We start from the raw sequence: 15,771 nt of genomic DNA on the forward strand, positions 1-15,771 counted from the left end.
ATCAGAATGATTAGTTCTCGGATTTGGCTATTGTCAATCGACTGCTTAAAGCAGTCTGTCTCGGGGCACCGACCGAAGTGTCACGGGGGACATCGCGCTTCCGTGCTTCCTGTTGATAGTTTTTCTTGCCGTGTTTCGCTACGGTATAGCAAGTTCTCGATTCGTACAGTTCTCGCGTTGTTCTCGCGAAATCCAGGCAATTCTATGAATTCCTGTGAGTGTTCCGGAGGTGTAGTGCTGTGTGTTGGTGCAGTGTCCACCAGAGTGTCCTTGGGATGCAGTTGACGGCCTCCACGGATTAGCTGCCCCAGCTCCGGTGAGTCTCCCAATTTATTAATTGGTGAAGGGATCTCGATAGATAGTTAAGATTCGTCCTGATACGTTCCCGTTCGTGTATCCAGTTGCGTTTGCTGATTTTACGCGTCCCCAAGAATCGACAGGACCCGTTAAGCTGTCGCCTCGTCCGATAGGTTCCGTCAGAGCTCTCGTTCTTGGTGGAGTTGGGCCTGTTCCACCCCAACTGCCAGTTTATACCGGCTCGTCAGTTCCCGGTGAAAAAAGAATTGGCTGGCGGCCGCCTGGCTTGCGGATGCACGAACGACGAGTGGACGGCCGAAGGTAACGTCGGTTGGTTCTCGAAGATAGTTCGTTCTCGTATGTTTTGCTATCGGTGTCGGGTCATAAGTTAAAGAATTACGTTAAAAACTTTATAGACAGCTGACGGCGCGGGGATTAATTTGTCCTGGTTATAAAAGAAGAGAAAATTCAGTGATCGTGCCTCGCTCGAGCTTTAATAGGAAAATAATTATTCTGGAAAGCCCTTTCAGGGTACAGAAACAACGATGGTCCAAGGTAGCAGGTATCCCGTGAGTATACCAGACGGAAGGTGGAAGGTCAGAGTTCCCAGGTTCCCAGACTTCCTTCCTATTATCCTTGCTTGCCGACCCGTTGACTCGACATGCATACAAAACAGTATTTATGGCTCGACTCTGGAGGGTGAAGTTGTAGGGGTAACTTTTGAAAAATATTCATCGACTATTAATAGTGAAACGACGTTACGCCTCGTATCTAATAATAATTTGGTAAATCCTGAAATTCGGTAGAAGAAGCCATCATCGTTCTCGGATGTACTTTCGGGATGATTGGAATATGATTGGGCGTATTCCCAGTCGAGAGGGGTCGCTTTGAGATAAATGGCAAATGGATTAGGGATGATAGGTAACGCTCGAAGGGAAAATAGAATATTCCTGAAAAAGTGAATAACTCTATAACCTGCTGTGTATAACGTACCCATAAGGGTGGATTGATGGTTTTTCCATCGCTCAGAAGGTAAGGGTGGTCTTAGCTGCACAGAAAAGAATTTTCCGTTTGCTTTGGCCGCCGAGTAAAATTTACATGTGGAAGTAGGAAATAGAGAAATAAAAAATGAAAAAGGAGTAAAGAACGTCCGGGTATCGGAGTAGTCCGTCTGGAAGGTATAGAACACGTGGGTAAATGCTACCCCTATATAGAAGTACGTAGTAGTCGAAGCAGGCACGACGCTCAGCATCGCGGCGACCAGCTTCGATCCGATGCCGACTCCTTTCCGTTCAGATGGCCAGAGCGAAACAGGTGAACCGAGAGGAACGTGGAAAGACCTGCGGGAGGGTTTCTGTATATCTGTATATATACGTTCAGGGGGTGGCTGAGCTTGCAAAGAAAAGGTCTCACCGCCCGGCGATCCCCGGCACGAAGTGCACCCCTAACTAGCGTCGTAGGAAACGACCCTAAAAACCGCTCTAGCGTATTGCAATCATCACACTCATTATCGCCTGCTAAGGTGACTACCCCGGTCCAACCCTTTGCGACCTTTTCCATATTCTCTATTTCGATCATTTATTTTCAAGCTCCCTTTGCCATTCCCAGTGTCTCGAATTCACTGGCAGGCCCTAGATATACGTGAGTACGTATACTGTGTATACATATGTTTCCTTTGCAGATTCGGTTTCCGGGGTAAAAGTTCAGCTGAAATCGCGTGACCTGGAACACGTTAAAGGGTCGGTACGTTTGACTGCGGAGGGTTCTCGAAATGCCCGGCTGGCTGACTGGCGGGCCGAGTTCCTCGTTCGTCGCGTTTCCCTACCCGAAAGGCCCCTCGTTAGCGTGCGTCCTCGAAATTAAAGCGAGTAGCCCGCGCAACGTGTTTCAAGAGGGGTTGTAAAAAAAATGGGGACGATGGCTAGGCCAAGGATAAAGATCGGAAGGGTTAGCTGGATGCGACCAAGCGCGATGCAATTAGCGCGAGAAAATACGGATGCTCGTTTCATCCTCCAGGCACTTTATACGGACAGACGCGGAACGGAACTAAAAGTCGCCAGGAAATTTCGCAGAGGGACCATTACGCGACGATCGCCCTTAAACAGTTGAGCCGGCGGCGAAACGCTTAACGGAATTCTTCTTCTTTTTTTTTTTTTTTTTTTCCCTTTATAATTTTCATGTAAAGCAGAAAAGATACGTGAATTAAAAACTTTTCCTCCCTCGCGCACTTAACGGTTGCGACGAAAGATTATTAAATTGCTACGGCAATAATCGGCAAAACCATTTTTATTATAAAATATAATAATACGTAACATTTATATCGCCCAATCTTTCGACTTATTTACACAACCAGCTATTTATGGGTTATTATACACAATTTAGGTTATTATCCTCGTATCTTCTCAGTTGCCGTCATTAGCTCCCGTTAGACACCGGCGTTCCTCGTCAAGACCTCACTTGACATACATAGATATCTTTAAGCAAATCCGACTATGCAGATTTTCATCGCGAACCCATCCGCATGCCCCATTTACATCCTCTTAGCACCACGTTATAAATATCTTCCTTAATATTCTCAACTTACACACGTATCGTACACGATGACGTCTGGAGCGAAGACTGAGTCTTTTGTTTTTAAATCTTTTCAGTGACTTATCTCTTTTACTTAAATCAACGCAATCCATCACGCGCGTGCACGGACACACGTCCATGAACGTCGTACAGCTTCACCCGCCAATCTCTCACGATTATTACCGCTGTTTAGTCTCATGCTACACAGGAGTCACGTTTAAGAGGAATTAGTAGACCGACAGCGATCGATTGACGCCTCAATTAATTGTAATGTCAAAGTGCATCGGCACACATGAGAGGTTTGACGAATAGTCGACATAGTTAATCATCCAGTAAGGGCTACTCGAAATTTCAATGATAATTCGTGAGAGTCCTTGGAGAATGAAGAATACCAACCACCCTAAAGGATCAACAAACGGTGACGAAGGACAGGGTGGTTGTCTTGGGGGATGCATACGCGTGAATGGACTGCGAGTATCTCGATTGTCAAATGCGCAGAGGATCCGAGTGTGGATGCTGGGGCTTGTGTCGGGCGGCGCAAAAGCTGAGACCAAAGCAGAGCATCAGTAGAGCGACGGATCCTGCAAGAAGATGACTCGACCAGGAGACGGAACACTTTCCTGAAACAGATGGAGATAAAGAGAATTACATAATGGCCAGTCGATAGGAAGCAGGAAAGACTGGCGTTGAAACACGTCGAATGAAATATTCATTTCGCTTTTCATTTATTGTTATCGCACAAATTGTAACTGTCTAATCGGCTGTAGCGTTGTTTTGAGAAAAAAAAATTTTTTAAACCAAAAAACTAATATTATCGCAAGGATCACCGGCAATATTAAATAAGACATAATTCATTCGTGCTTCAACCGTCACCAGTCCTCCCCTATCGTATTTAAATTATCGTTGAGACATGCCCTGACGTGATTTGATCTATATCCAGAAAGCACCATGAACCTGAGAAATTTATTACTGGGGTTCGAAGTCGAAGCTTTTAGGCTCCCAAAGCTCCTCGGAGCTTACTGCGTGCGGTAGACAGAGAAAGATTCTCGATAAGCTCCAGTTAGCCGAGAAATCATCGGGTCCGGTCCTCTATAAATTCAAAGACCTAACGGGTGGCTGCCCTTTGGATTCAGCGAGCCATAAATTGTCAGGTCAGCTAATTTCCTAGGATGGATATGCACATTAGGGCCCGGTACAATTCACGAATAGATTCTCGGGCGCGACCCATCGAGAGCCAGGATGAACCAGGCGCGACCCACATGCATTACGGTTCCCGTGGGTTTTCCAGTCTGGAAAACTCGCGATCGTCCACTCTGCTACCATCGGAATTTCCGTCAGCAAGGCACCGTTAACGTCATCATACACGTTCGAGAAACTCGACCGTACGGGTCGGGCACTTTCCTGACGTATAAAATGGTCCTGACTCTGGGGAAATTCGTGAAAACTTCGACAGGACGCTCGCTCAACTCGTACGAGTTATACCTCCGGCCTTATAGATCCAGGTATACCCCCGCACGACCGGACACAATGGTAACGATAGTTTAGGGCGAATTCACAAAGTTGTAACTATCCTCACGCTATCGTCAGTGATAAATCTCACCGAGATTGTAGACGTTCGCAGACTTTCCACAGGATTCCCGCACCTCACGGTTGTCCCATCCGATCGGATACATAACCAATCCTCCACATATCATCACAGCTGCGAAGAACCATAGGAAAACATCCATTATTCAGTTTGCCGAGTTATACCCCAAGCAATTTTCCAGTAACGCAGAAACCATAAAGAACTCACCGGCTAGTAGCTGCAAGGAACCCAGGAGTCTGGTGTGCTTCGGGGTTCTCAGTACGTGGGGCAGGAAGGAGGAGGCTGCGGCAAGCAGGGTGAGTGTACCGATTACAGTCAAAGCCACGCCGATTCCCATAGTGACTGTACTGGCCTGCCACCATGCGCTGGGAATGTCCCAAAAGCTAAAAGACCAAGAATTAAGCTCGTATGCATAGACATCAGGAAGATCGACACACGTGTCACTGATCTAGACACCAGTTGCTTCCAGACTGGTCGGCGCTGGTGTATTTTTTATTTGTTCTCTCTCTCTCTCTCTCTCTCTCTCTCTCTATACTCCGTCCCCTTCGCTCTCCCTTTATATTCTCTCTTTATTACTTTGATGCCAACAAGAAACCGTTACGTTCTCTGATGCGAAAAGCAGAGATGCTTGTTCTGCTCGATCATGGACAGCAAAGGAGTCTCGAGTTACTTCGCTACGTGATATCCTCGAGACGTTATTAAGTCGGGCAACGAAGGAGGAGCTTTAATGAAGTATATCGAGTGTCCTGAGGGAGTTAACGCAAGTCGAGGAGTCGGATCGAGACTTACCTGGAATACCTGGCGCACTCGTAAACAATTTCTGGAGTGGCGTTGGGGGCTCGTATTCTTGGATAATTGCAGCGTCGGAACGAGCTGAAATATGCGTCGGCTTTCCCGAGTAATCTTCCCTGGAAAAAGAGGCAAAGGCTAAAAAAGCTTGTAGGTACGACCTTCTTTCCATGGACCCTTTACGGTTTGTTGATCCGTGGGTGGGGCAGATACGAGGGAGGATCCCACGAGCGACATCAATTATACGTCCTTTACTTTCTTTATCTTTTTTTTTTCTTATTCTACGTTTTTCAGTCTTTCTCCCTATCTATATATATATATATATATATATATATATATACACGTAGACACGTTTCGGGCAAGTTTTTCAGATTTCACGAAGATATCCCGAAGGAGCGATCGGAGGATAAAAATTGGCGAATAAAGAGATTCGCGGTAATGCGTAAGGACGTTGCTGCTGCTGTTTAATCGAAATTCGATAGAGGATCCTTCAGGATAGATCCTAGTATTCTACGAGTGGACTAGAGCATTTTGAAATTGGGTGAAAAGTTTGAAAAAGTTTTACGGAAAGGAGAGGGGTGGTGAAAGTACCGGTGAGAATGGAAAAACAGAAGTGGGGAACGGGAACCGTGAAGACGAAGCCGCGAGATGAGAGTTACAGGGCCGTTTTCCGGTTGCTGGGACAGATAAGGGAATTTCACGTGTCTGAAGGAGGAATCCTAGAGGGAAGAAGCGCGAGGTATATTCTATCTGGGGAAGGTCCTGAATACAGTCGAGTACCTAAGAATGGACGTTTATTCCAAGGATAAAACCGAGAGGCTCGCCGACTTTGCATGGCGAAACCAGGTCGTTACGGTTCTTATTTGAAAGCGAGGAACTGGATACGGTCTTAGAGTCTGAAAGCATAATTGAGTATTCCGCTGGTCCTTAATTTGCTAGTCGGCTAGCGAGAGAGAGATAGATGGTAAAAGAGAGCAAAGAGAATATACATAGTATAAAGAGTATATAGAGAGTAAGGAACTGGCAGAGGGAGAATTACTTGGAAGAACCGATGGGACCAGGATAATTTTAGAGGGTTCACCGAGGGAAACGACCTGTAGCCGGTAGCGCACTTTCGCATAATGGACCTCGCTTAATCGCACTGCCATTAATTAGCAGCATTACACGCGTCATTGGGGAAATACGATGGAATTCATAAACGGGATCAGGTTATTCTCGCATGAATCTACCGAGCAATTTCAGCGTTATGAAATTTCAATTCTTTTTGAATACCGCAAAATTGGCAGGAACGACTGAAAACCATTGGCAATACTCGGAGGGAGACGAATGGCCAGCTCGAGTCAGGACGGTACGATATTTACGTGTATAAATTTATATATATATATATATATATATATATATATATACACATAGGATAAACATAGTGGATACTAGCTACTAGATACCAGGTAGATTCATTCGGTCGAAGAATCCTCTTTCTCGGCGTAAGGAGCTTTCTCGCGTAGAAAATTCAACGAGTATTCCCTTACGATCTCCCTGGGGAGATTCAGAGCCGTCGAGAGGATTTAGAATGGGGGTAGCGTGTAAGGAGTGAAAAAAGTGAGAACAGGGGCAGAGGGGGGGGGTGGTGTGGTGTGTTCCTTGCAAGTTCGAAAAGGACATAGTCCTGTCGTTTTACATTATTTAGGAGTCCCGGGGAGCTTTTCTTTTTGAGATTGCTCGGGAATGGAACCAGTATAGGAGGCAATGTGGAAGAGGTATAAGGGGATCAAGTATAGAGAGAGAGGGAGAGGAGCTTTCAAGTACTGGAGGTCCGACTGCGAAGCTTCCAAGGAGAATTAAGGGTAGACGAGACGAAAAGCATCGGAGTAGGGGAATGAGGACGGTGGCCAAGGAATGTACCTAATAAAATTCAAACGTCGCTCCCCTCGAAAGGCGCTGAAAGCTTTGCAACCCTGCCCCCCTTTTTGCCCCTATTCTTCATCCCTTTACAAGCGCCAGCACTCACTAGACGCGCTGACACGTACGCCAGTGCCTGTACTCATTGCGACAGTATCCTCAAAAAGGGTTGGACGCTTGAAGGTGGAAGTTTTACCTGGATCCAGTAGGGCAGATAGAAGCCTGAACAGGCTAGGATCGATGCCACAGTGGACAAAGTCGCCCAGAGGATGCACAGCACTGTCATCTCATCTGACAAGACGCGAACTATGAGTCGGACTATCCTTTTAGAATAGCATGAATTTCTCGCAATGTAGAAATGATTATCATGACACTGATAAGAGGCACACTCTACGTGGAGATTTTAAGAGATGATTTTTAGAGATGCGTTTAGTCATGGTACGATAACCATCACTGTCACCTTCTATTCATCCTATTAATACTTTTACGATAATAAATAATCGATATCCTGATTATGAAATGCCTTCTGATTAGCTTGCTCTCAATTTGCTAGGATCCACGAGGATAATGGCATCCGACTTTTAAGTAGATTTCGTACTGTGATTGAATTCCTGTCGATTAATTTCACTTCGTCTTCTTCACGCCATTATCAATTCATCGTCGAATCGTTCACTGGTTCACGTTGATACATTTACTTGACAATTTTTCACAATTTTCCACACAATATTTATAATTCAGTCTTGTCCTCAGGTTATTTTATTGGCGTACGTTATTTATGTCACTGGACACAGTCGCACTGCCGAATATTGTCCACACACCTTGTGCACGTTATCCCAACGGACAATTTCATGATTAACTTCGAAGATATTGCCTCGTTTGAATAAGAAGCCTGCTTTCCCGTTGTCTTGAAGATGAAATAGCGTGAAATGTTTATAAAAGTCACAGCATCCAATGTATATAGTAAACTCCAGGGAATCCAGTGCTGTCGGTGATACAACGTAGGCGGCCATACGTTTCTGCTGTGTTAATAATAGAAACGTAGCCAGCGCACGCAACGTTCTAGGACAAAGGGCCAAGGTTTTCCACTGGGCGCAAACGAGCTTATAATAAAGCTTACTGCCCGTGCCATATTTCTTTTATATTTTCACTGTTCCTTTTTATTCAAAACCGACTTCGTGGGAATGCACAAAGGACACGACGAGTGAGAACGAGACGGAGGCACATAAACACGCGCGACTCGGAATAACTAGGTTATGTACGTACAACTCCGTATAGACAGACAGATGTTTAAGGATTCTCCTGAACGATGTAACAGCGAATCCTTGTCCAGCGTTGATATCACGACCGTATGAAAGAGCCTGTATTCGTAGGCAAGAACAGTACTTTCAGTAAAGATACATTTTATTTGTACAAAGAGCGTCTTCGAATCCGAGTGACTCGGTAGTCAACGAGACTAACGTAGCGACAAAGTCTGGTTTAATAATAGAAACCCTCCTGTGCCTTACAGATCCCCCACTTAAGTAACGTGCATAGCGGCGTCATCTGTATCAACCCGAGGTTTGACTGTTGAACGACGAACACCGTGTAAACGTAGTTCCTTCTGTGCTTAATCAACGCGCAGGTATTACTCTTTACCTGGTACTTTTGTATAAACTATCGACAGAGGAATCCTGGTGACGTCAAAGTCCATGGGCGCGTGTTAGGAAGCACCCCGAGACGCATGGCGTCTCTTTGTATACGTGTGATTTAATAATAGACTGCTTGACGGGAAAGGAAGGGAACGTCGGGCTTTGAGCAAGGCGAGAATTCTGTCAGGAGATTAAAACTATAAAGGGGATTCGGGGGAACAGCAGGAAGCAGACAGAATAACAGAGGGAAATCAAGCGGCACGACTGTGCGCGTCGCGACGTCGGCCGTACGACTGAATCGGCGTCGGAGAGCGTCGAGGAACGTCGCGGAGAGCGTCCCCTGGCGTCTGCCTGCGGTATACCCGTCGAGCCATCTGGCAAACATACGTAGACGTATATATAGTGGCGGTCGACCGAGAAAACTGTATATAGAGGATTAATGTATACTATGCAGTCACTGCGCATGCGCACTGGATCACCATGAAGATTCCGACGATAGGCTATGTCCCTATACGAGTACCGGGCTCCCGTGTCCTATACGTGTGTCCTATCGCTCCTATAGTCTTCTACTCTTCTATCCTTGGCGTTTCTCACCCCAGAACCCATGGCGGATCGTCTCCCGACCTACCGCACGCAGACTGCCCTTGGAAATGCTCCCTCGACTCGACAAAGAAAATCCGGTGGATGCTTTTCGAATTCGCTTCCTCTATTGTAGAATTGAATAGGGAGTAGGAAAGAGTTAAATGGTGGAGAGCGGGTAAAGGGAAATGAAGTAAAGACGGAAGACGCTTGAAGCGTTGTGAAGGAGGAAATGGAGAAACGGAGAGAATAAATCCTCCAGTGTTTGTTGTTCGAGATGAAATTTTTGTGGGTTCCACGGAAACGAGTCTCCCCAGGATAATAAAGTTCCATTCCGCTTTAAATTCCATGGAGTTTTATTGCAAGGGCTGAGAGAAAAACTGGACCAAATCTCGTTTGGCTAAGCATATTTTCATGTGAACGCCGCAAACAGCAGCAGCAGCAGCACAAGCAATACCAGGATTCCTATTGACATTCGCACTATTGTCGAGATAAGCGAGCCCCTTTAGACTCTCTTTACACAATCCTTAGGTATCTGGGCCAAAGTGCGAAGAGCATCCCGACCAGGGTGTCCCTGGTAATAATCTGCAGTAGCGCGTTTCCATAACCGTAAAACTGATCTCTTCGACAGGCAACCATCCTGACAACCAACGAGCCAAACCACCCCCGTATCCTTCAATGTTCAAAGGGGGAGCCATTTCGGACGCAACCCTAAATCGATTACGTTCTCGATTTATTTTTATGGTATTGAGTCTCCGCTGAATAGGGATTCGGAAGCCGTCATGGTTCCCAGCCGTCCATTGGTTACGTCATGCTACCTATCCCATTTACAATGCTTCCTCCTTTCCTTTTACTCACAATTTTCTCATCCTTCTCTTTCCCTAATCCTAGAAAAAAAAAACTCGAATGAGAATCATCGTTAAATCTTAAAACCAATAAAATCCGGATTTTGTTTCAATATTCAAGCTCTTACAGGAAGAATAGTCCTTCGACAGGATACAGTGGCAGCCATGCTGTACAACAATCAGGTCATTCCACTTGTGGTCCAGTATCAGCAGTAACAGGACGTTCCTGATCAGACAGACAGATAGGTAGACAGATGAAAAAAAATAGATAAAACGAATGATATCGATGTGGACCAATTTTTTTTCGTACAAAAACTCAAGCCAACGCATTGCCAAGAGAATAATAGTTCCACTACGGAGAAGAATTCATTCCAGAACCGAGCGGACGTTTAATTACTTTTTTTTAAAAGGCCCGAGGAGAGTGGTCCAACCTGGACAGAAGAGAATCGATATACCTGGATAACTGCCCTTCCACTTTATAAGGCTCGTTGGTTTCGCTACTAACAACCTAGCCACTACCATATTCTACCCAATACTAGAAAATAGCTATAGTATACAGATAAACTCACTATACATAAAATCGACCAGTTTTCCAGCCACAACACAGACGCTGCATTCTAATGAGAACGTTTTCTCATCCCCCCCCCTCCCCCCAACCACCTCGATCATCTACCCACCGCCTGCCGTTCTGTAGTCGCTCTCCCTTTATTCATACCGCTCTCTCTTTCCCTCTTACATTTTCCCCGATTTACACTGTCTCTGTTTATCTTCATCCTAGAGCATTCTCTCATTCCCGTATTCTGTGTCGTATAGCCGCACGGTTTGCCACGAGCGATTTAATCAGAGCCCAATTACGCTCTACCTTTGCTATTCGCACTGGGCTTACGTTTGCGTCTTGCCAAGATTGGCATGGCAGAATGAGGCAAATGATGGCTTAGAGAAAGGACGAGTAAATGTGCAAACAGAGAAAGAGACAATGAAGCCAGAGTAAGTGCAGGGCAGAAGCATACTGGTGGATAATACGGGAACGGGAATAAAAGATGTAGTGGAATAAAAAAAGCCACACGAAGCACGAAGTGTTCTCTCGCAGATGAAGGACTAATAAAAATATTGTTTACGACGGCGCGAAGCGTTATCTCGCGCAATAAAGTGAAAAACCGTAGAAACGTCGACGTCGGCATCGTCCCTGCGTCGTCATCCTCCACCTCGTCGTTTCAGTGGCACAAGCTCTGAAATAAAGGGAAACGAGGGACGATTTGAAAGTTACCCGTAAACCCGTAGAAGCTAACTCGAAAACATCCTAGGACTATGAATATTTAATGAAATAGAGAGAATTTTACCAGTCTCTATGGTTTTCCTGGTCAACGTTTTCGGCTTTGCTCGTCAACGAACCTCGTTCAATGTTAATGGCAACCTTTAGTCCATTTTACCGAAAGTTCCTTATGCCACAGATTTTCTAGTATGCCACACTGTATTTTTAGTATCGCTTCACACTTCTTTTTATAACTTTTGAAAAAGCACAAACGACAGTTGTTCCTTTCAGTCTTCTATCGCACGACTAGTCGTAGGATTCGTCAGCTGATTCCTACTAATAGTGCCCGACTCTGCCGCTAGGTGGTGCTGATTGCTTAGTACGAAGCCAACGCGACAGAAATTAAACGACGATATTTACGAAAAAGAAATCGAAACAGAAGAAAGGACAATTACCAGGGAAGGTATAGTTATTTCACGCATATACCACGTTTTAATTTGTAGCGACGGCTGGTACGCTAAGAAATACGATGCCCGGCCACGTATAGTCGCCTAATGCACAGCCTCGTCTACACTGTACGAAAAGGGAAGAAAGAAAAGGAGTAAGAAGGATGGAGCTGTATAAGATATAGGCGGTAGGAGGGTTGACGGTAGGATCTTCCGGTTAAAGGTAGAGAGGAGATAGCAGCTAGAGGAGGTTATGTGTTTTAAAAGGTGGATTCCAGGCACGCTTTCAAAGCCGCTGGTTATTTTCCTGGCAAAATCACAAAAATCCTTTTGCAGGCGTGATGCCGCATACGCAATGTTACTCTTAGCGTAACTTGGATGAAGTCTGGGCGACTCTGATCGAGAGGATAAAAGATAGTATGGGCTATATGTAAGAGGGTATAAGGTGAAAGTAGGATACTCGTGGAAGGTTGAAGGCATATCGCTATTCCACTATACGGAGTGGATGTCCAGACTAAAAATCTTGGGCATCCTTCAATCTAGTATCCTGATAGGGTTCTCGACTTCTTCCGAGACCATCCCTTGGAGGAAAAAAAAAAAAAAGAATTGACGTCCTCCCTCCGCAGTCAGGTCGAGGGTGTTTGATCGACTTTCTTTCTCGACCCTTATTTTTTTTACTCATCACTCGAATACAACGCCAAAACGCTGCGTCAATTGACTTATGAAAGTAAAGTCAATTTTTATACAGTTCTTTCTGCCTACTCGAGTCCACCCTCTGACACTGTCGGCTACGTATTGAGATCCTGTAGTACCCTTACTAGGGTCGTCGAGTGTTGGCTGATCGTTCCTTCTGCTTTTCTTCCCTGTTTCTCTCCTTGTCTCGCCGTAAGGACGAAAAAAGATGAATTATATGCGGAATCAAAAATGCTGGTCACGACGGGAATTCAAAGGCATTGTCCTGTCGCCTGCTCCTCCCATTTCCACTTTCTCTACTCTCGACGCTACTGTAGAAGAGAAACATCCACCGAAGGAGAGAGAGAGAGAGAGAGAGAGAGAGAGAGAGAGAGAGAGGAAGGGAGAAGGAGCTAAGAGAAGTGTGATAGGTAAAGAAAAGAGAAGAAAGGAAGATCTTATGATTTGTAGCGGAGGAACGAGGTATTACCGTGTCCCTCCTTGATGGATGATCTTTCCTTTACTTTATACTCCTTTCTTTCTCTTTCATTCTCTTTGCCTTTTCGCATTTTCTTTTTCTACACTACCCTCACGAACACTTCTTCAAAACAACCGGAAAACCGGAGGTTACGCGTGTCCCAAGTATAGAGCTTCCTGCTTCCGATGCTTACCTAGTAACCAGCTTGAGAATTTCAATTCTGAGAGGTAGGAAGGACCGAGCGAGAGAGAAGCAAACATGAAAAGACGGAGCATAGAAATATAAAAAAAAATAAAAACAAAGTTGAGTCGTTTATAAAGAAGAAACAAAGAATCGGTTAGCAGGAGTCTCTTGGAATTCGCATAAAGGAATAGCCCCTCGAACGAAGTCAAAGTTCCCTCTACAGGATATATATATATATATATGTGTATATAGAGAGAAAAGAAGACTCCAGTCGAACAATGCAATTTGTCTTGACGTAAAATCTTACGAGACAAGAGTTAAACGTATCAAAAATAAAAGGTCCAGGTCTTAAAGATTTAACCAATAAGAATCAGTAAGCACAATAAGAAAAACAGCCCTATAGCCGCAGTGCCCCGTAATCCCCCCCAATGGACATAAAACTTCCCCGACTTCCAGTTAATCTCTAGACGGAGTCGAGATAATTAACGATCAATCGATCAATTAATTTTTCGAAGGTGACGGCAAGCCGGATTTGCCCCAGCCGAGCGGTTAGTTCGGCACGTGGGAGAAGGGTGGTTTATTAGGAAGCCCGAGGGGGTGGAAAATCTATGAGGGCCACTCTGAGGTGGGGTCACGTTGGGGGGTTGGTGGATGAAGATGAAGGGGTTGCGCAAGGGAATGTAGGAGACATGTTTAATGGTTGCCATCGATAATGTCGTCTGAGCTGGTCATGCTAGTAAGGGAGGGGGTGTAAGGAGGGGTCCTGGGTGGGTGGTTGTACTGTATATTGCCTATGGGGGGAATGAGCCAGGACTTAAACTTCGGGAAGGAATCAGCTAGAAGCCCCAGGACGAACCACGTGGCTGTAGCTAGCGAATTCAGGAAGCTGCCGGATGGTTGGTAGCAGCAATGTTGCGCATAGTTGCTGCCGGAAGCCGCCGATACCAAGACAAAGAAGTGGCCCCTGACGAAGAGAACGGAGACTGGGAGGTCGGAGGGAAAGACGGCAGGAGCCAAACTAATAGCAGTCAAACGATTAAAACTAACGATCCCGTTGCGTCACGGGTTCATCCCATTCGCCCTCAACGAGGATTAACTGCCGGATAACGACTGATCCCTGGCAAATGAAAATATAGGGATGTTGCCCGCCCGACTGTTTGCGTGGCTCCGTCGCTTCCTGGGATACGTTGCCCGTTGGCCTCTACCCTTCATTAGACGTCAGGAAGCACCAGCCATTTTTACATTATTTTTTAAAATATTTACTCGACCGACGAATCGTCTGCCCTAGGGATATCAGGTCGTCATTATGGATCATTTGACGAAGTTATAAGGAAACGAGGTATGTGACGTAATATAATTAGGATATGCGGTAAAAGTGAATAATATAACGAGCACGTGCTCCGGTGTGATGTAATAAAATGAAAATACGACGAAGAGGTCAAGTCAAATGGAATAAAATATTTGTGCTAACCGAACCGATTAGTGGATGCCTTTAAATGAGTTTTTAGTTGGAATCGATACGTGGCACAAAGCGGTGGATGAATTTGCGAGTTCACGATTGCACGAGTCGTCGGCTAAAGTGAATCGAAGCGGAAGTCGAGGATTTTCTCTGGGGTATATCCAGCGGGTGCGACAGGGACAGAATGCGGAATGAAAGAGGGGCCAATATAGTACCGGAGTCCGAACGTGTCCCTGGTACCTTCTGGATGGAAAGTGAGTGTAAAAGAGAGACAGAGGCAGATAGAGTTCTTCAGGAGCTGCGGAAGAAGGACGATAGGTGGGTACGGTGAACTGAAAATTTAATCATAATTTCGAAGTAGGAATTTCACCGGCTAATAACGCCAGTAAGGAGAGAACCGGGCAGAGGGTTACGTAGGCTAATGTAAGGTAAGGGAATCTTAATCTCGTTGGAGCGTCGGCGAACGAGCTGAAGGAGCCGGAGGAACCGTTGTACGGGGCAAGGGATGAAAAAGGGGGGCAGGAGGGTAGCTTCCAGCGACGACGGTGGTGCTGGTGGCCGCCTCGCAGATTTTCCACCTGGCACTCGCAGCCCTGGGGTGTAATTTCAGTAATTTAATTCCTTGGCTTAATAGAGGGCACCCTCCGTTATCCGCGACCGACCCTCCGCCGCCAGCAGGAGGCACCGTGGCCCGGCAGGGTAAGTCCGGAAGAAATGCAGCAGACACTTGAAAAAAGAAAATAAAACGATTGAGAATCAGGTTAGAAAAGAATTAAAGCGACCAATCCACTCTTACAGTTTAAATGTAATACCCTTGGGAAAAGAAAGGGGGAAAACAAAAAGATTCAATGCCATATTAAATCTTACGTAACCTTCAAAATCCAGATTTTCACCGAAATTTCATGCTAGCGTCGTCCTTTCGACGTGAATTAACGTTGCATTATCTAAATAATATAATTTTGGGCAGGGTATCTATGGAACTGCGGTATCACAGGATTCCGCGAACGTTCGCATGCGGTTTGGCCACGTGATATCGTCCGTCCATCACAGGAAGCCAAATCACCCCCCCCCCCCCCCCCCCCCCCCCC

General features: G+C 45.7%; 2 protein-coding genes across 3 annotated transcripts in view; one reads left to right on the plus strand and one right to left on the minus strand.

Moving 5' to 3' along the window:
- Positions 1-15,771, plus strand: part of LOC107271807 (band 7 protein AGAP004871) — a 74,835-nt gene that overhangs the window by 49,419 nt on the left and 9,645 nt on the right. The window lies entirely within an intron of this gene.
- Positions 2,566-9,133, minus strand: LOC107271806 (LHFPL tetraspan subfamily member 6 protein). Its single transcript, XM_015748233.2, has 5 exons — positions 7,338-9,133; positions 5,243-5,361; positions 4,661-4,836; positions 4,469-4,567; positions 2,566-3,488 (listed from the first exon to the last, which is right to left on the minus strand). Exons 1-5 carry the CDS (start codon positions 7,425-7,427, stop codon positions 3,355-3,357), a joined length of 618 nt encoding a protein of 205 aa, XP_015603719.1. The 5' UTR covers positions 7,428-9,133; the 3' UTR covers positions 2,566-3,354.

This window comes from Cephus cinctus, unplaced genomic scaffold, assembly GCF_000341935.2.
Source record: "Cephus cinctus unplaced genomic scaffold, Ccin1 Ccin1_scaffold1042, whole genome shotgun sequence".
Classification (NCBI taxonomy): Eukaryota; Metazoa; Arthropoda; class Insecta; order Hymenoptera; family Cephidae; genus Cephus; species Cephus cinctus.

Bases quoted from the DNA above. Each gene is read 5' to 3' on its own strand.
- LOC107271806 (XM_015748233.2), bottom strand. From the start codon at position 7,427: ATGACAGTGCTGTGCATCCTCTGGGCGACTTTGTCCACTGTGGCATCG. The intron at 5,362-7,337 runs GTAAAACTTCCA...CTCTTTTTCCAG, and splicing joins ATCTGCCCTACTGGATCCAG to GGAAGATTACTCGGGAAAGC. The intron at 4,837-5,242 runs GTAAGTCTCGAT...TTGGTCTTTTAG, and splicing joins GAGTGCGCCAGGTATTCCAG to CTTTTGGGACATTCCCAGCG.